This window comes from Schistocerca cancellata, chromosome 6, assembly GCF_023864275.1.
Source record: "Schistocerca cancellata isolate TAMUIC-IGC-003103 chromosome 6, iqSchCanc2.1, whole genome shotgun sequence".
NCBI lineage: Eukaryota > Metazoa > Arthropoda > Insecta > Orthoptera > Acrididae > Schistocerca > Schistocerca cancellata.
Genome location: NC_064631.1, coordinates 104792491 through 104813644, shown reverse-complemented (window position 1 = coordinate 104813644; position 21154 = coordinate 104792491). Strand labels below are relative to the sequence as shown.

Here is a 21154-nt window from a genome sequence, read left to right as displayed (position 1 = left end):
ATGAGCTGTTTTGATTCTTGGCACTGTATTGTCATATGCCCATAACAATTACACGTGAAAGACACTACTGATACTGGTTCTGCACACAGTGCTGAATAATCCTTCCAAGTTACATTTCATACATCTGACAGCTGCTAGACAGTTGTGACCCCTATTACCTGTGAAGTGTATCAGTTTCACTGGCTCCTTACTTTTAACAAAATTCACTCTACAAAGAGCATGGTAGTCAAGCTTATTTTCCATGACCAAGATACTTTGACAACAACAACAATTAAGTTTCTTGACTCACTGCATCATGGGCTGTAGGTTCAGACGTTGTTCTGAAAAGGCAATACTCTGACACCAGTGAAGTGAAGTGATCTGGAGTTGATAGGGTGCAGGGGACACAATGCGGTGCCAGTCAAACAGCAGAAAGTCCCCAAATTGCTTTACTACAGTTACCCGCCTTGGTTTTATGCAGGAAGCAGTGGCATGGCTGAGACATCCAGTGGCCTCCAGTGTATTGTCATCCAGCTGTGCTGATAGAGTGTTGGCTGAGTGGTGGCATCTGATGCAACTGTCTCTGACTTTGACAACTCTTGTCCTGGCAGCCTCCATGCTACATTCTCAAGTGCCGTGGCACAGCTTGTGCTCCCAGTGCTGTGCAGCATGTGGCAAGCAGGTGATGTAATACGTGTGACCCACTGCCCCATGTTGATGGCCAGCAAACTGCTTTTCCGGGCTGGTGCTGGCTCAGTGTGGTGGCAGCTCCAGTTCGCATAATTTCAGATCGGATTGCTCTGTCACACGGTCAAACTGCAGTCTACGAACAGCATTCTTGATGGCAGTCAGGGTGTCACAGCCCTTTGATAGGAGAGCTGTGGTAAAAGCGCAAGTGACTTTAGTACAAAATGGCTATAGTCAGATTAAAATTACTTGATAGCTGGCACTTCACGTTTTGGAGCTGATTTCCTCCAATTGGAGCACTCAGCATCACACTCAAACTGTTCGTCATTGCCAAACTGACACAATAATTGGCTAGATCATTTCCAATTCCTTGTCTGGCATTCTTTCTTGAAGTGTTTGGATCCCGAATCGTGCCTCTGGCACCTTTATTTTGTATTTCATCACACATGATAACCACAACAAAAACAACACACATAATGATGCTAATGAAATACACATCAGCATTAACCAAACACTACTGGATGCTTTCACACAAGACACGATTCAGTGTCACACGTACAGTTATCATAATCATAGAGATGGCTAACATTAGACAAGCTTTGCATGACATTGCGTGAAACCAAATTTTTTAAGGCCTCAATTGGTATTTGTGACTGGGTCACCAGTCACCACAGTCATAAATATAACTACTTAATGTAGTGTTGTGACTTAGTGCAATCGTTAGCGTATAAACCTGCTGTGTCGAACTCTGTATGTTTGTCAAATCAAACACCTTTTAACAGTCTAATTTTCAAGCCATTATTTTCGTGGGTTATCAGTTTCAGCAATTTATTACACCATCTTGTTTTGATGTGTAGAAGGTTGTAAGTTCGAATCACGCTCAAATGTAGCAAATCTTTTTATTTGTAAATATAATCAAAAGAGTTAGATTATTATTTTTATTGAATTAATTGGCCTAAATATATATTTTTTTATTTCTGATGCTTTGCTGTATCATGTTCATCATTGTATTGACTTTTTTATTTGCTCTTATATTTCATCTTATCATCCTTTTTTTTCATTTGAAATCTGCCTGTATCACCTATAATCTGCAACCAACTGCCAACAATGACTGCTCTTCGTGTGGTATTGTGGCAGTTCTTGGTAACCAGTGATGGCGAGAAATTACAGTTTGCTTTTAGTGCTGAAACTGAATTTTTTCCTGTATTGAGTTTGCTCGTAAGGTTAGCTTTAATCGCTGTGAACAAAGCAATCATGATTTTAGTTCTGCTGTTCTCTCAGATACATTGCACATCACGAGGTTGTGGTTAGGTTAAAACATGAGTTTACATTCAGGGCTACAAGATGGGTTTCTGCTACATTAGAGTCATTGGTCACTTAAAGTCACCTCTCGACAGAGCATCTCACAATGCCCACTTCCACATTGCTCCGCGTTATGCATTAACAGCAGTTACGAAGTGACCTGCAGTGTTCGTGTGTCACCAGTAACAGAGCAGTAGCCAGCAGCCGATGGGGCAACGCTGTAGCAGCAAGCGATAGATGTCGACTATCAAGTAATTTTAATCAGACCATATGCTTTCAGGCTGCACTTGCTCAGGCTTTTTTGTGCCTTGCAGCACATATGCTAAACTCTTCCGTGGCTGCCTGTGTAGGTACTGCTGTATCAGCTGTCTCCATACCTCGCCAGACTGGCTCAGTTCACAGCATTGCGATGGCTGTGTTGTGTTTTGTAAGGCATAACTCCTGTAGCTGCCTGTGGCTGGCGCTGCAACAATCCACGTCTTACCCTGCACATTTTTGATCGAATATGGTTGGTGCACTACAGTGTAGTGAGTAGCAATCTATTGTTTTCATTATATTGTTGCTATTTCATCCTGGACTTTAAATTTTAGGATAGGATTCATCTCGTACATAAATACAGACATATATAGTTACTGACGTACTTAATTACAAATGTACATAATTACAGGCATTTAAACATGCGTTTTGAATGTTAAAGCTGGATGTAACAGAAAATGTAAACATTTGTTTAAAAAATCATTACAGACATATTTATTAATGTACAAATCTAAAATTTTGCATGTGTAAAGCAAAAAGAGCTATGTCCTGAGAAGGTTATAAGACCACTGAACTACAGTTGTTGGTACAAATTGTATCATTAACAGAGTTTTTAATTTACACATCCAAAATTAACCTTTTTTTTCCTACATACAACCATCTAAAAATCAGAATGTAATTGCAGGATCTCGCATTTTTTTAAGGAAAGAGCTACACATTGCAAACAGTTAGATTTTCTTCTCATACTTCTACATGTAATAATCTTACTTCAATTTTAAAATCCTCCATACTAATACTCCTCATCCTCCAGGTCACTCTTCTCTCCTCTTCGAATCTTCCTGGCTTGTATTTGCAGATGAGACACTGATCTGTTAGCTGTCTTGACTCTACTCTCATCAATGGTGTGAAATGCTTTTGTTGTAAACACACCAGGATCTATACCAGCTCTCTTGAGCATGTCAATTCTGCCATTATTTCCATTATTGTAACGTAAAACTGCATCATAGACACCTATTTCAGTACTTAAAGTCCACAGAATGTCCTTTTGAGCATCTGATCCAAATTAAATTACTGAGGATTTCATTTGCATTTCGTGTCTTTCCATGAAGACACTTCCTCAATAGATCAGGGTTTGCAAGACACCTGAATGTGAGGTTAGTTGCATTTATAACAGGTTTTGGTAATGAGTGTTTATGTAAATGTGTCTTATTTCTGTTGTCGAACTTACATGAATTGTCTTTTGGACACAGATTGTGCATTGGTGTTTGAGCAGTGGATAGTTTGTGGAAAAAGATTACCCACACAGCACACTTCATTGCCTCTAAATTATGTGTGTTTTCCTGATAGCTCTCCCATAAAATAACTGAAGAGAATCAGTTTCTTTCAGAGTAAGCCTGCCTTTTCCTCCTAGTGGTTTTCCATTGTCAAGTACTTCACCTTTCTTCTCTTTCAGCAAACAACGAAACCTACCATCAAGCTTCTTTTGGATGTGGCCAACACCTTCCAACTTTTCTATTGTATTGTACAGATTTTTATCTGTTACAGCTTTGAACAAAGAGGAGTCCCCATCGCTAAGGTATTTAGTATATCTAACACCATACTGGTCCTCAGACTGGAGAACATCTGCGCAACTGCAGCAGCCTCCATGCCCCCACTTGAACCACTATAATTTTTAGAAAATGCTACTGCATGATTTTATTGCAGCAGTTTTTCATTGCCTTCATTCTGTGATATTTTCCTTGTTGCACACTGGTGGCAGTGTTTAGACATAATTTCTACATCTAAAACTTTACCCGAGTCAATACCAATAAGAGATGCAACTCCATACAGATATGTGTGACACCTTTTCATCCAGGTCCCATCTTCAGACACACGCAGGTCAGTAACATTTGTAGGAGATTCACAGTCATGAATATCTACCCCAGAATCTATTTCTTTTTGGTTTATTTCCATCTACTAGTTTCTTCTTAGAAACTTTGGCAGTATCACATACAGCATCAGACATTTCTTTATTTATTTTTTCAAACCTTGCATGGGGTGGAGGCATGTTCAGAAAACCACACAATAAATTACCTACTTTCCTGCCCTGTCCACAGCATCTCAGAGCATATGCTAATCTAAAATTGCTTTCCTAGGTACCAGTGTCAGTGTTTTGCGGAGGAAGAAAATGAAAATTCATAGCCACACGAATTACAAATTAATTTAAAATCACAACCTATTCCCACTCTTCTTTCTTCAACAACAATCATGCATTCTGTATTTTTACAACTAACACATGAACATGAAAACTTTATAGCCTGGCAGAGAAGCTCTAAATCAGTAGGTCTGAATCCAGTGTAATCCATATCACATCATTCACGCACCTGTACAATTCTCGTGTCCCAAGTTTCAATGCTGAAGTTAAAAGCTTATGTTCTTCATTACAAGTTGCTTTCTCTCTTTTGTTGTTAAACCGATTTCCATAAAACCTCTGTTTCCTAAACAGGTTTTCCACAACCCATTATTCATAAATCTTGACTTCCACGTAAAGGTTTGCGAATTCAACCTTCCACCTAGTAATGTGTGTTAGTGTTGTCAAAACGTAAATAAAACCACATGCAAGGAAGTTTTCAGCCAGAGATATAGATGTCAGGCAAAGATATCTAAAGAAAGCCTTCACACTGACAAAAATTCCGCTGAAGCAAGCAGTTTCCAAAATGTCGGAAAAAGTGGGGGCGGCCGCCAGTGCGGAGTTAATCAGTTTAACAATTTAAAAGCATTTCTGAAGCTGTTATCATGATAAAATTCTCACACAACATAGATTAAACTGTGTAGATTAAGAAAATAATATTTTTGAAAATCGATTATTTGGGCCAAAATCCGTTACATCCCACCTGAACATATGTTCACAGTGCTTACATCAGAGAATTCTGTTATATTATAAAATAGGTTTTCAGCCAACTAGCTATAGAATTTTCTTTTAAATAATTTCCAAGACATGGACCATGCTAAGGGTGATAATTTATTATAGATTTTTAGGAAGCTCACCCTGGGTGAGTGGGCTGTTTTTACCAATCTGTGTCTCGGAATATGGATTTTAGTTTTGTCTCTAATGTAGCGTTGGTGACTGATATCTTCTCTTAAATGAAATTCTTTTACGTTCAGTTTAACATATAGTGAAGATACATATGTTGCACAAGCTCACACTTGTGAGTGTTTCAAATGTTCTAAACAGAAGTTGACAGTGATCTCTTGGCCAACCACACACATTTATCGTGTTCTTTTTTTATTCTTCCCCAAATAATTAATATGTGAAGAGTGACCCCATACTGTCAGTCCCTAAGAAATGAGAGACTGGACAGTCCAAAATTATCAGTCTTGGATATTCAGAACTGACTAATTTCCAAATTAGGTATGTTACCTTTGATATTCTGTGACAAATATGATTGATATGTTCTCTGATGTCAACTTTGGGTCCACATGAAATTCTAAAAGTTTGTCTGATTAATTCTCTATAACATTATATAGCCATAACAGGATGATCTAATGTGGTTTACACAGAAGTTTGTTGAAGGAGAACCATTTCACAATAGCATTTAATGATTCCAGTGGCATCTGTTTTACTGGTAATACCAGTGTGTCTTGATGGTGGTAATTATCTTTCTGTCGTTTGCATAGCAGAATACAAAATAGGGAACATGACGTGGGAGATCATTGACTGCAGTTCTAAAAAAGAATGGTCCAAGAACTAATAACAATCTCGACTACTTCCATCAGAGAATGTTTGTTACTCAACAAGACATATTGTTCTCTGTTTCTTAAGTATGAAGCAATTACTTTATTGGTGTGTTTTGTGCCCCATAAAATTTAAGCTTCTCGAGCAATATTTCATTAGGTATACAATCAAAAGGTTTTTTCCTTAGATCATGTAAAACAGGTGATCCTTATTCTTATTTTGAAAAACTATGATTGTCTTTTGTATTCTTATTTTGAAAAACTATGTATAACATTAAAAACCAGTGAAGTATTTTTTTCCCTCCTCTGTGACTGCTATAAATTTGCTTCTTCACCAACACAGGTTTTACTAAACACAAATTACAACTGAATCACAAAAAGTAACAGTACTTGACTCTTCTGGAAATACACAAAACAAAAGACTTAATGGCACAGATACCTCATGATCAATACGTTCTCTGAATGTTTGTTGAATAACTGACATGTCAGTACTAGAGACCACTGTTTGTATGTAAGTTCAAATGGGGAAAAATCAGACATGAACAGTGATCTTGGTGCATCCATATGCTACCGTTTGTTCACTGGAAACACAAAGGTCAGTTGAACAGTGAGCGAAGACACTCCCTAGTTAGGCACGCAGATCCATACATTAACCAAACATTGTCGGTAGGTGACAATAAAATCCAAATCACAGTCCGGGGGGGGGGGGGGGGGGGGGGGGAACAGTGTTGTCATTAGTAGGTACACAGCAGAGCTTGCTCTAAACATGTGAGACCATGGCAGTTTGCAGCTGCTGCTAAGTGACCCAGCACCAGCAGCTGTATCCTTTCATGCCTCACCTAGTGACCTCACTGGATGTAAGCATAATTTTGATGACTGATTCATTTATACATCTAATGGGATTACAAGATTTCCCTTCTTGAATCAAGCCATAGGGTTAGAACCATCTTATCTGGTGTGGAGGGATGATGAAGTAGGTGTGGCCTGCTACAATGGGTAGTGTGTGACTTCGGCTTCCTTGGACTTGGCACCAGAGAGGTAGGAGGCAACAGAGGTGCAGACTCCCAAATTGCTGCTGGTTAGGAGGCGGGTGTGGTCCGATATGTGACCTGGCACAAACTGTGGGGCCTCCTGCATATTGTCTGGGTTCAGATCTGACAGTTGGAGAAGCCTGAAAGCTGTTGCTGGAGTTGTTGTCTTATAAATAAGCCCCACATAAGCTGTTAATAGCCTTGAAGGTGGGTGAGGCAGGCTGCCCGTGCCAGTGTGACAGATCCAGTTGCAGAGCTTGCCCCGGATCGGTGCAAACAGAGCTGATTCTGATGCTGACGAAGGATCCCTTGAGATGTGGCTACCAGGACCAGTTGATGCCCCTACTGGGCAGTAATGGAGCCATTTATACAGCCAGGCATATGTCTGAAAATGCATGCCCAGACAAGGTTGCCCTCTCTAAGAGGTGTAACTACATCCTGCAGTTGTAGTGGCAGCAATAGATCTAGCAAGGATTGATGATAGCAGGGCATCCATGCAATAGTTCTGCTTGGCTTCAGTTGTGGATCACTGTTTACTGTAAAAGGATAAAAAGGAAAGCAGTGCAGAATCATTGGATTTGGATGTCAATAGTTTTTCCATCTGTTCAGAGGGAGGATGAAGTGGGGGTGCAGTAATATGTTTGATTGCATTTTGGGTGCAAAACTGTTGAAAAACCAGTGGAAACAACTGCAGTTAGTTATCAGTGAGCAGAGTTCATTGGTCCCCCTCAGAAGAAAAAACACTGGGCATGGTCTTTAGTGGCATTCTCTACCATAGTCTGTTGAATTTTGATTATATATAGCAAATGAGAGTATGTGTTTATTAAACTCAACTACATGCCCACATGAAATGGACCTGTGTAGTCCGCATACACTTGACCCCATAGCTAGGTAGGTGTAGCCCACAGCTGGTAGGGTTGGGGGCAGTGCAACTCACTGCAACTGCCAAGCTTGGTACTGTTAAGACGCATACAATATCCTCACTGACCTGTGGCCAGTACACATGTCACCAGGTCAGAATCTGCTTTCTGGAAATGCCCTTGTGGGACTGAGGCAGATTTCGCAATATAGTGGAGCTTAGAACTTCTGAAATCACCACATGACACTGGCAGTAATCTTCATTCAATAGTAGGACACCTTTACAAAGGTAGACATGTTGTCATGAAAAGAAACAATGGAATTCTGTGCTTAGCTAAAAGCAAACATCATGTGTGCCAATCCTTGCAATGGGTTCCAAATCATTGTGTTTACTACTGAAGTCTGAAAGCTTTTGTGGTTTTCTTGAATCTGACTTTGTGTTTCTGGACAGTATCTGCAGATATTGTACTGAGTCATGAGGCGTGCTTTACAAGTTGACGTGTCACCTATCTTGATAACAAAGCACCTTGTCTAAGGAGTAAGTTCACCAAGTGGTTTACTACTTTCTTTTATGCTTGTGAGAGCATTGTTCAGAACATCATTCTTATGAATGGCTATTTGTGTTGTGTTATGTCTTTTGCAGCTACTGTTAATGTTATTAATGTTGCTGGATGTTACACCACTTGCATTACACCGAAGTTAAAATCTTTATGAAATAAGGTATTCATCACTGTGTAATATGGACATTGTTCTTCATCAACATTACCACAGAAAATCATGTTACAAACAAACAGAATTGTGAGGCACTTACAGGTTTTGTATTAATGCTTTATCATCATCTTTGTCCTGTCTGTAGATTTTTATATTGAACATATTTTCTATCTTAACAGTCCCTATCATGCTCATCACTTAAATGACAGTAACATTAGCATACTTTGTGAAATCATTATATATTTTCAAATTTGTTCAATTCCTAATATAGCTGCTTGGAACATCATCTAAAATCACCCCTTCTGATGTTACAATTTATTTCCCATAGCATATCTTTGGTAGCAGCTATTATATTTGGTTATTTCATTAGTTTTGCATTATATTAACTGCTTAAGTCTAGCATTAGCTGAAGCGCTGTTAAATTTTAAATGGAATGTTATGTTATTGCAATGATGTACTTTTTTTTTACCCCAGGGAACTGAAGAAGGTATTTCACAGTTATCAAAACGAAGCAACGATGAAAGACAAACATGTATCTGGAATTTTCCTCTAGAAATTACTTTTAAAAGCACGAATCCATTTGGCTGTGGGTAACTAATTACTTTTTTATGCTTGATTGCTACAGAGTTTCCATTGCCAAATGCTGTGTAATTGCATATTTTTTTGCAGGGCCACAATTAGTTATTAGTGTTTATGGACTTGACCTGTTTGGAAATGATATTGTGAGAGGGTATGGTCTTTGCCATCTACCTATAGCTCCAGGACATTACAAGAAAGTGTATGTATTCACATTCATATTTCTCCCAGGATTATATTATTTTATATCTTTATTATACAGTTTTGACAAATTATGACCATTGTGAGAAACAGTACTTCAAAGAAGCCCTGACTCAGAACCTAAAATTGAGTATCAAATTTTGGCTTTTGCTAAAAGGAGGCACCAACAACAAAAAACTGATGGCAAGTCATGAAGTATGAAAAATGAGGGATTGCACTGTAATCAAATTATATATTTGCCAATTGTTGAAGTATTAGATCATATTTTTGATAACAGAATTTTCTGGCAGAACATAAATAATTTAGGAGTAAAGGTGACAACTCACAGATTAGTAGAGGTGTTCAATACACTGCGCCGGGATTGCAGTTCTGCGTCTTGACTGTGGCTAGGGGTTGTGCCTGGTGGAGAGAACGAGGGAAGGAAGGGTTGGGGAAGGGTGGTTGACAGCAGTGATGGGTGGGAGGGTTAAAATTCTATGCAGAAATTATAGCAGTATGACGTGACTCCTTTTAAGGTGGTCCTGCCTCTGATGGGATAGGATGAGTCTGTAATGGGATAGGAGTAGGTTGTGCTGCGTGAGTGTATTGGACAGGTCTTGCACCTGGGTCTTCCACAGGTGTATGATCTATGTGACAAAGCATTGGGAGTGGTTGTAGCATAAGGATAGACAAGGATTAGGTGTCGGTGGCATACTAATTTAGAAAAGGTGGGAAGTATTGTGGATAGGATGTTCCTCATTTCTGGGCACAATGATAAATAGTTGAAAGTCTGGCAAGGGATTTGATTCAATTGGTCCAGTCCAGGATGATACTAGGTGATGAGTCCTTTGCATCTGGTTGTTTGGGGATTAGGGGTTTACAAGGAAATGGCATGGGAAGTCTGGTCTAGGTGTGAGGTAGTGCCTGTCTGTGGAGGCCTTAGTGAGACTGTCGGCACACTGGACAAGGGAATTGTAGTCACTGCAGATGCACTGCCTACACATCGCCAGACTTTAATCGTCACTCTGTTATTCTCAACTCATAATTTAATCATTGTCTTTGTAACTTATCAGCAAGTGGAGTCATACCATGTAATATAAATATAAACTAACTCTTTATGCAAAGTTTGCAGAATTGTGCACAATCTCATGCACAAAGATCGCTGTTGTTGATTGGCTTGTTTAACAAAGATAGTTGAGTTTGTATTTTGTAAACTTTTGCTAGCTGACTGCGCAACGTTGGATACTTCCCATACAATATTATGAAATTTGTGTTGGAGCAAATTGATGTTTTCGACGAGTGAACATCATTTATTTTTCACAGTTTGTCCGAAATGTCTTTAACAGTTAGGCATTCACCTATGCATAGCAAAAGCTTCACATTGAGCAACAAAATAAACCTTTAGTTTTAAGCATAAAAAGTATAACAATAAATGAAAGGACATCAGACATCCATTACACACCAACATCAAAGTATGACAATAAATGGAAGCATGTCAGACATTCATTACACACCAACATCAATCAACAAATTAAAGTTACAATCTTCAAAGAATATTAACATTTATAACAGTATAGGAAATGCGGTACTTTTACACAATTTAATTTTTTTTAAAAAGGAACACACACCCATATGACTGTTTTATTGTTTATTTAAGTACAACTCAAGTTTTGGCCTTTTGTGCTATTTTCAAGTATTTGATTTTACGTCTTTAACATATCATGATCTGATCATGTAAGAGTAGAAAATTTGTGGAATGTTCTCAAAGAGATAGTATTGACAGCAATTGAGATATATATACCACATAAATTAATAAGTGATGGTACTGATCCACCATGGTACACAAACGGGTCAGATCATTTTTGCAGAAGCAAAGAAAAAAACATGGCAAATTAAAAAGAACACAAAATCCCCAAGATTGGCAAAGTTTTACAGAAGTCCGAAATATGGCGCGTACTTCAGTGCAAGATGCTTTTAATAATTTCCACAGCGAAATTCTGTCTCAAAATCTGGCAGAAAACCCAAAGAGATTCTGGTCATACATAAAGCACACCCGTGGCAAGACGCAATCAACACCTTCACTGCGTGATAACAATGGTGAAATCACTTATGACAGTGCCACTAAAGAATAGATATTAAACATGGTTTTCCGAAACTCTTTCATCAAAGAAGATGAAGTAAATTTTCCTGAATTCCAATCAAGAACAACTGCCAAGATGAGAAAAATAGAAGTTGATATCCTCGGTGCAACAAAGCAGCTTAAATCACTTAATAAAGGCAAGGCCCTCGGTCCAGATTTTATACCAGTGTGGTTTCTGTCAGAGTATACTGATAAAATAGCTCCATACTTAGCAACTTTATACGACCACTCAATCACAGAAAGATCCACACCTAGAGACTGGAAAATTGCTCAAGTCACACCAATAACCAAAAGGGGAAGTAGGAGTAATCCGTTGAATTACAGGCCTATATCACTGACATCGATTTGCAGTAGGGTTTTGGAACATATACTGTATTCGAACATTATGAAATACCTTGAAGAAAACGATTTATTGACACATAGTCAGCACGGTTTCAGAAAATATCATTCCTGTGAAACACAACTAGCTCTTTATACTCATGATTCCATATTTTTAGATTTCCAGAAGGCTTTCGACACTGTTCCTCACAAGTGTCTTCTAACCAAACTGCGTGCCTACAGAGTATCACCTAAGTTGTGCCTGGATTCGTGATTTCCTGTTGGAAAGGTCACAGTTTGTAGTAATAGACAGAAAGTCATCGAGTAAAACAGAAGTAATATCTGGTGTTCCCCAAGGAAATGTTTTAGGCCCTTTGCTGTTCCTGATCTATATTAATGACATAGGAGACAACCTGAGTAGCCGTCTTAGATTGTTTGCAGATGATGCTGTCATTTACCATCTGTAAAGACATTAGTGATCAAAACGACTAGCAAAATGATTTAGATAAGATATCTGTATGGTGCGAAAAGTGCCAATTGTCCCTGAATAAACAAAAGTGTGAAGTTATTCACATGAGTACTAAAAGGAATCAGCTAAATTTCGATTACACAATAAGTCACACAAATCTGAAGGCTGTAAATTCAGGTAAATACTTAGGGATTACAATTACAAATAACCTGAGGTGGAACAATCACATAGAAAATATTGTGGGTAGGGCAAACCAAAGACTGTGATTCATTGGCAGGACATTTAGAAGGTGCAACAGGTCTACTAAAGAGACTGCTTGCACAACGCTTGTCGGCCCTATTCTGGAGCAGACATCGAAAAAGTACAAAGAAGGGCAGCTCATTTTGTATTATCGCGAAATGGGGGAGATATTGTCACAGACATTATACGTGAATTGGAGTGGTGATCATTAAAACAAAGGCATTTTTCATTGCAACAGGATCTTCTCATGAAATTTCATTCACCAGTTTTCTCCTCCGAATTCTGTTGCCACCCACCTACATAGGGAGAAATGATCATCACGATAAAATAAGAGAAATCAGGGCTCGCACAGAAAAATTTAAGTGCTTTTTTTTTCCTGCGTGCCGTTCAAGAGTGGAACGGTAGAGATACAGCATGAAGGTGGTCCATTGAACCATCTGCCAGGCACTTTATTGTGGATAGCAGACTAATCACATAGGCGTATATTGCAGGACACTTATCATGTTGTCAGGCTCAAAATTCGTCATAAATTAAGAAAAATATTGGTTCCCCATGAAATAAACAATAGAACAGTCAAATGGTGGTGTGTTTCTTAAAAAAATTCTGTATAACTGTTCTCAACAACATCAAAAACAATTTCTGAAATTTTATGGATTTTTCATAGTACTCTTGTGGAATACCTCACACTTTTGTTTAGAGTCAACTGCCACTTTTTACATCATGCAGATCTCTTATCTAAATCATTTTACAGTTTGTTTTGATCTTCTGATGACTGTACTAGATGTTAAGAGATGGATCATCTGCAAACAATTTAAGAGGACTGCTCAGATATCACCTAATTTTTATGTAGATTGAGAACAGTATGGAGTCTCTAACACTTACTTTGAAAACTGAATGTATCACTTCGGTTTTACTATATGACTTCCTGTCAGTTACTACAAGTTGTGTCCTTTCTGATAGGAAATCACAAATCCAGTCACGCAACTGTGATGATACTCCGCAGGTATACAAGTTGATAGAAGCCGCTTGTGAAGAACATGGTCAAAAACCTACTGAAAATACAGATATAAGGAATTAATGATATGAATATAATAGAGGGAAACATTCCACGTGGGAAAAATATATAAAAAGATATAAGGAATTAACTGGAGATCCATCATTGGTAGCTCTCATTACATTTGTGAATAAAAAGCCAGTTGTGTTTCACAAGAATGATATTTTATGAATTGCTGCTGGTTATGTATTAATAGATAATTTCTATAATTCAACACATACATCTGTTACTCTTTTTAGTTCACTGATTTGACCTGTGGAACTTTCATATCTTTAGGTATGGATCTGTTGAAGAGGGAGCAGTTGTATTTAATTGCTAAAAGTGTTTTTTAAGTAATGCAGTGGGCTTTCTAATGTGACATGTAGCATGTTCTGTAAATACAGTGAACAGCAGTTTCCGGTAAAAATATTTTGTCTAATTTAGGTGATCTGAATTTTTTGATTACCTGTATATTGCACTAAGTTTCGTGCATCTGAAAATCATTACCAATATCAGAGATTTTGTGTTTTTAAAAATCGGCACGCATAATTTTTTTCCAACAGTATCCTGACCTGCTTTGTGTACCATGGGGGATCTGTTCTGTTTCATATTAATTTACTTGGTATAAAAGTTTTCATTGCTGTTAACACAAAGTCTTTGAATTTAAACCACATTTGGTTGATGCCTACATAGTTAATATGGAAGGAATGGAGACTATCTTTTAGGAAGTTACCAAGTGAATTTTCATCTATTTTGTAATGTCTGATGACAGTTTAAATAACAGTATTGATGAAGAACTGATGGAAGTACTGGAAATGGTTATATTTGACTGCTTGGAGACAATTTGCAGCCCTTCATGGACTTCCATGTTCCCAAGCAACAATGTAATTTTTAAGGATGACGAAGTGCCGTGTCACTGGGCCATAACTGTTTGTGATTGGTGTGAAGAATGTTCTGGATAATTAGAGTGAATGATTTGGCCACCTGGATTGCCTAACATAAATCCTGTCGAACACTTTTGGGACATAATCGAGAGGTCAGTTAATGAACAAAATCCTGCACTGTCAACACTTCCGCTGTCATGAACGGCTATAGCAGCAGGAGGGATCAGTATATTTGCAGGGAACTTCTAACAATTTGTTGAGTCCATGCAACATTGAATTGCTGAACTACGTTGGGCAAAAGGAGGTCCGAGTAATATTAGGAGATGTCCTATAGCTTTTGTCATCTGAGTGTAATAATAATAATAATAATAATAATAATAATAGTGATATTTTTGAGTGTACAATAGTGATATTTTTGACATAGCAAGCTCAGAGGGAGAGAAATGTAGACATAGTGCACAAGCTAAGGCTTTGGGGAATAATGAAGGTCTAGTGGGAAATAACGGTATTTAGTTGTAATTGGGTAAGTGGTGCATACAGGACAAAGTAGACAGTATTGTTTTTGTAAGTATGTCATTAACTGTCTTTTGAAACTGGAGATGTTATTCAGTTCTGTTAATGTTAAGAGAGAGAATTTCAGTGTCATATCCATGCTAGTAACAAGGACTAAGAGGAGGCAGTTGGTATAATTTGATTCTCCTCTACTAGAATGTATGCCAGGAATACATATTATCTTTTTTTATCTTTTGTAGAATTTTTTTAACATATTGACTGGTAAAAATCTGTTGTTCATTTGTCTTATATCATTGTACTAGATATCTCTGTAATATGTAGGAGATAGTGTCCAAATGTTATATTGACACTGAAATCTCATTGCTTTAAGAAATAAGGTCATATTGTGCATTCATGTATGAGCAGACTTAATTGCCTTTTAGTGTGCCATTGTTCATTCCAGAATCAGCATCACTTCTGCAGAAATTTACATGTTGGCTGACTGGAAGGCGACCTGAGTATGTTGACCCCAGAGTGCTTGCCCAAGGTGAAGGTCGAGAAGGTAACTTTCACATTTTGTGTTGTAGCCACAAAGCTAAACAACAAAATTAAAAGTAAAATAAAGCAGAAAGCACCAAAACAGAGACTACAACCCGACAGAACCAAAAACAAACATGCAGTACCATAACAGATACGTAGAATAATCAGAAAAAGATGAAAGAAAACACAAGATGGTACACAATGTCATACAAAAACAGACTCGCGCAGAAAATCACCAACATTTTCAAAATACACAACAGACAACTCAGTACAAAAATACATCCCAAAACTGACAAAAAACAGACACACACACCAGAAACCAGGTATATATCAACTACAGTGTAACACTTGTGAAGGCAGATACATAGGACAAACAGGTAGAACATTTGATGTCAGATACAAAGCACACATGAGAGCATGGAAGTGTGGGACAAACCACTCCACATTTGCAGAACACCTAAGAGAACATAACCACAAACCAACCACTAGAGAAGAAGACATGAAAATAATTAGAGTCAACAATAAAAAAACACCACCTAACCCTGCAAAAAAATTACCAAATACAGAAAAACAAAGCAGAAAGGAAAACCCGTTGAATGATATAGTACACATGTCAAATAATAATAATACCACCACCCAATATAATAAGAATACCACCCAACATCTTTTCACTCACTTATCCATCAACACCTCCACAGAACATTGAAACCAAAAGTCAAATCAGCTGTCACCAAAGCTTTCAACCACTCTCTAACAGCTATTACATTCATATTCAACACACTACATCTCAACCCCCCCCCCCCCCCCCCACACACACACACTACAAAAAAAAGACTTATATACAAACTCTTCAGCTCTCTCTCTCTCTCTCTCTCTCTCTCTCTCTCTCTCTCTCTCTCTCACACACACACACACACACACACACACACACACACACACACACACACAGGGATACAAACACCATGAATAGAAGTTGGTTTTGAACATATACTTTGTTAGTTTGGCAGTATGTAGATGTAGATAAACAAACCAAAGAGGAGGAAACACATAATGAAGTTACAATATTTACTTTATCAAAAGACAGTGTTCGAACAAATAGTAATAGTACACCAAATCACTGTATCTAGTGGCAAAAGAATATTAGTATAGCACAAAAAAGAGGAGAAACATGGTGAACAGTGTGAAAAAGTTTGGAATACAAAACTGTGCTTATATTTTGGAAATAAAGTGGTAGTGCACCCCTTCTAAAGGGGTGTTCTGTTGTCCACCCAACCTCCATGACATCATAGTCCATCCCTATGCCACTCCCAGCTTTTTATATTAGTATGACTACCAGCCAGCTGTCAGCCTGGATAAATGGCCATGGCCATGGCCATGGCCGAAGTGTGGCCAAGAGCAAAGTGGACCATCCTGTCGCACATCAAGAAGCTGAACATAAGCATGCTCGATTTCAATGGCTGTTTCACAAGCCGAGCCATCTGGATCCTACACTCCACCATCAGCTTCTCTGAAAATCACAGATGGAAGAACAAACAATTTTTTTGTCATGCCTGTCTGCAACTCAGATTGTTGTCTTTATAGTGATAGCAATCTATCCTTTTCATAATTGTTTATGTTCAAACTTGGACTTTCTATTGTTAGATATTGAATTTAATTGATGAATGCAAATAATGTAAAAATACAGGCAGAAGGAAATACATATGCCTAAAATGAGATTGACAGTAAATGCAAAGTGGCAAAACTGGAATGGCTAGAGGAAAATAGCAGAACTGTAGTAGAAATTCACTTTTCCCTTTTCTCACGTGAAATCCTGTGATCCATGAATGAAGGGAAACAGGCGGAGCACATATTCTTAGATTTCCGTGAAGCCTTTGACACGGTGCCACACAGCAAACTATTACAAAGGTACAAACATACGGAATGGATTCCCAGGTATGTGAGTGGCTTGAAGACTGCTTAAGTAATGGAATCCAGTATGTTGTACTTGATGTAAGTCTTCATCAGAGACAAAGTTATCGTCAGGAGTGCCCAAGGGAACTGCAATAGGAGAGCAGTTATTTGCGGTATACATAAATGATCTGGTGGACATCAGCAGTTCTGCGGCTGATTGCTGACGATGCTGTGGTGTATGGGAAGGTGGCATCATTGAGTGACTGGGAGGTTACCAGGTATGTAGGCGCAACATTGCAAAGCAATGTGAAATGGAATGAGCATATATGGATTGTAGTAAGGAAGACGAATGGTGGACTTGGATTTATTGGGAGAATTTTAGGAAAGAGTGGTGCATCTGTAAATGAGACCAAATATAGGACACTAGTGCAACCCATTGTTAAGTACTGTTCGAGTGGTTGGGATCTGTACCAGATGGGATTGAAGGAAGACATTGAAGCAATTCAGAGATAGGCTGCTGCTAGATTTGTTACTGATAGGTTTGAGCAACACGTAAGTATTACAGAGATGCTTTGGTAATCACTGGACAGAAGGCGACATTGTTTTAGAGGAGATCTATTGAGAAAATTTAGAGAACAGGCATTTGAGGCTGATTGCAGAATAGTGCTCCTGCCACCGACATACATTTTACATAAGGACAATGAAGATCAGATATGAGAAATTGGGGATTGTATTGAAGCATATAGAAAGTTGTTTTTTCTCTTGCTCAATTTGCAAGTGGAATGGGAAAGGAAATGTGCTGTATACCCTCTGCCATATGGCAGTTTGCAGAGTATGTATGTAGGTGTAGAACTATATGAATATTTATAAATGAGTATGAAGGAAGGTTGGGAAGACTGAAAGGAGGAAAGAATAATTGAAAGGGCTATGCAAAGGAAATGAACTTGAAGACAGTTTTACAGAAAGTTAGAGGAAGTAGATGAGGTCCATATGAGAGATATTATGCTCCAAGAATAATTTGACAGTGTACTGAAAGACTTAATCCGAAACAAAGAATCTGGAGCAGATAACAGGCACTCTTTGGGGTTAGCTAATCACGATAAAGCAATTTCACCTGGTATGTGGGACATGAAACAGAAAAAATAGTTTTGGACTTCAAAAAGAATGTAATAATCCTATGGTCAAAGAAGACAGGTACTGACAAGGCACATCTTATTGAACTGCCAGGGTAAAAAATCATAATTTTAAAATAGTAACATGAATTATGTACAGAAGAGTGGGATGAGTGGTAGAACCCAACCTGAGGGCTGATCACTTCCATTTTTGTAGAAATTTAGGACCATGTGAGGCTATACTGACTATATAACAGAAGATAAGAGTGAAGAAAGGAAACTTACATTTGCAGGTTTAGTATATTTAGAACAAGATTTTGGTACTGTAGACAGGAGAGCAGTCTTTGAATTTTAGGTAGCAGGGATACAATACATGAAGAGAATAGTTATCTGCAACTTCTAAAGACACCAGGTTGCATTTATAAGAACCAAGTAATATGTAGGAAGGGCCATGAAAAAGAAATACAGAGTTTGAGGTTGGCCAATGATATTGTGAGTTTATCAGAAGCAGAAAGGACATGGATGATCATTTGAGCAGAATAGATAATTTCTTGAAAATTGGTTGTAAGAACAAAGGCAAAACAAGGATAATGAAGGGTAGTTTAATGAATTCGAGTAACACTGAGGAAACTAGTTTGGGAAATGAGACACTAAAAGTAATAGATGAGTTTTGCCATTTGGGCAGCAAAGTAATTGACAATGGCAGAACTGAGGATAATATAAAATGGCAGTAATAAGAAAAATCTTTTATGATAAAGATAAATCTGTTAACTTGTAATTAAGTGTTAGGAAGTCTTTTCCGAATGTATTTGGAGTGTAGCATTATACTGAAGCAAAATGTGGGTGATAAACAAAATGACAAGAATAAAGTAGAAATCCTTGAAACATGGTGCTACAGAAATCAAATTGTGGAGAATAGAAATTTGTGGTACAAAATGACGAAAAGAAAGGGTAAAATGGTGGGGCGTATCGTGATGAATAGTTACTTTGGTAATGTCCTGCGTGTATACTTGCATGGATGTTCACAGGGTGTATGCGTGTGTGTGTGTGTGTGTGTGTGTGTGTGTGTGTGTATGTGGGGGGGGGGGGTGGGGGGATAATAATTGAAGTGGGAGACTTAATTTCAAGTGTATGTAGATTGCAATAGTTAAGTGGACATGAAGAGATTTGCATAGGATTGGCCAGCATGGCGAGCTGTATCAAACCTGTCTTCAGGCTGAAGGCAATAACAACAAAATCGTCAAAACATAAAATTCTAAAATCCAATGATACAGAGTAGCAAGAAAAAGATAATTTATAAAATAAAATTCTTGCAGTTCATTAATTAATTGACATGTTCTGCTTTCGTCAAAACAGGTTACTAAAATGTTGAGTTTTCATGTGTGACTTACACTGAAACCTCTTTGTTATATGAAGGACATTTTGCTAACATCTTTTTTTTTGTTTGTTTGTTGCATTGATGTGTGTGTGTGTGTGTGTGTGTGTGTGTGTGTGTGTGTGTGTGTGTGTGTGTGGTATGAGATGATATCCAAAAGCTACCAAAATATACTGATTAAAATTCTGTCATACAGGCACTTTCAAACATTCCGTGAGTGTGATTGCACTGATCCCAGTGTTTCTGCTACTTTTGAAACGCACACAGGAAGTCTTCCTTTGTTAGGGTGTTTAGCACACACTGCAGTTCCACTAAAATCTTCTAAACCTATAAGACCTGCACAATTTTAAGTTTATATTCATCTCGGAGGAGGAGGAGGAGAAGGAGAAGAAGAAGGTCATCACCTTATACTGTAATATTTTGTTATTGTTTTGCTTTCTTCTGCTAATTTTCTTCCCTCTGGTATTTTATTATTGTTTCCATATTTTCAGTGACCCATGTTCAGTCTCGAGGGAATGTCCAGATCGAGTTTAGTGTGATGATGCACAACTTCTCTGCATCTGGGTATTCAAATCATGTAAATGTACACCAGTAGAAGAAATTTAATTTATTATTGTAAATATATAATTTTGTTTTTAATAAACAGACTTGAGAAAATAAATTATATGAATATGCATTTCACAAGAAACCTACAGAATCCCTACGTATGCATTAGAAGATAGTGGCAATAAGGTAAATAACATGTTTCTCTTCATTATTTCAGATATTTCTTATTATTATTGCAATTTTTGCCCAAAATATACACATTTTGTCAAAACTTGGTATCCTATAAATGTCATTGTTCTGCGTGCAGTATTCGTCAAAAGTTACAATGAACAGTATATCTCAGAGCAAAGAAAATTTTGGAGTTATTAGTTGATTTGTACCTTTGGAGCATCTGTCATGCCATGAGGAAATGTAAGTACAACAAAGTTATTTATTTTCTACAGTGTACAACTATGTAACTACAGAAAAAATATTAGGACACCACCACGCAAAGCCACTAGTGTGCTATGGTTAGCTAACTTGTAAAGATGGCTCTGTATGCATTGCGTAACTTACTGGATCACTGTAAATACACACAGAAACCATCTCTAAGAGTAAGAGAGAGAGAGAGGGGGGGGGGGGGGGGGGGGGGGAGAAAGCAAGCACAGAACAACTACTGGCTTGGTGAGAAGAATGTGCATGACAGGAAAGTATGAGTGATTCTGCTGTGCATTGTCACGTACTCTAGAGTATGCACTGTTCTAAAAACATTTTGCAAGTACATAAACACTATGACTGACTTGATGAGGATCAAATTATGTAAATATGTATAATTGCCTCTCT

At 37.9% G+C, this 21154-nt stretch overlaps 1 protein-coding gene across 2 annotated transcripts in view; it reads left to right on the top strand.

Annotated features, from left to right (window-relative positions):
- The window catches only part of LOC126190655 (B9 domain-containing protein 1), a 45864-nt gene extending 25417 nt beyond the window's left edge, over window positions 1-20447 (top strand). For both annotated transcript variants that reach the window (XM_049931083.1, XM_049931084.1), the window contains exons 2-5: window positions 9012-9123; window positions 9207-9315; window positions 15313-15431; window positions 20278-20447. In XM_049931083.1, coding sequence (XP_049787040.1) covers window positions 9012-9123; window positions 9207-9315; window positions 15313-15431; window positions 20278-20381 — 444 coding nt within the window. In that variant the 3' untranslated portion in view covers window positions 20382-20447. The remainder of the gene's footprint in view (window positions 1-9011; window positions 9124-9206; window positions 9316-15312; window positions 15432-20277) is intronic.
- The last annotated feature ends 707 nt before the right edge of the window (window positions 20448-21154 follow it).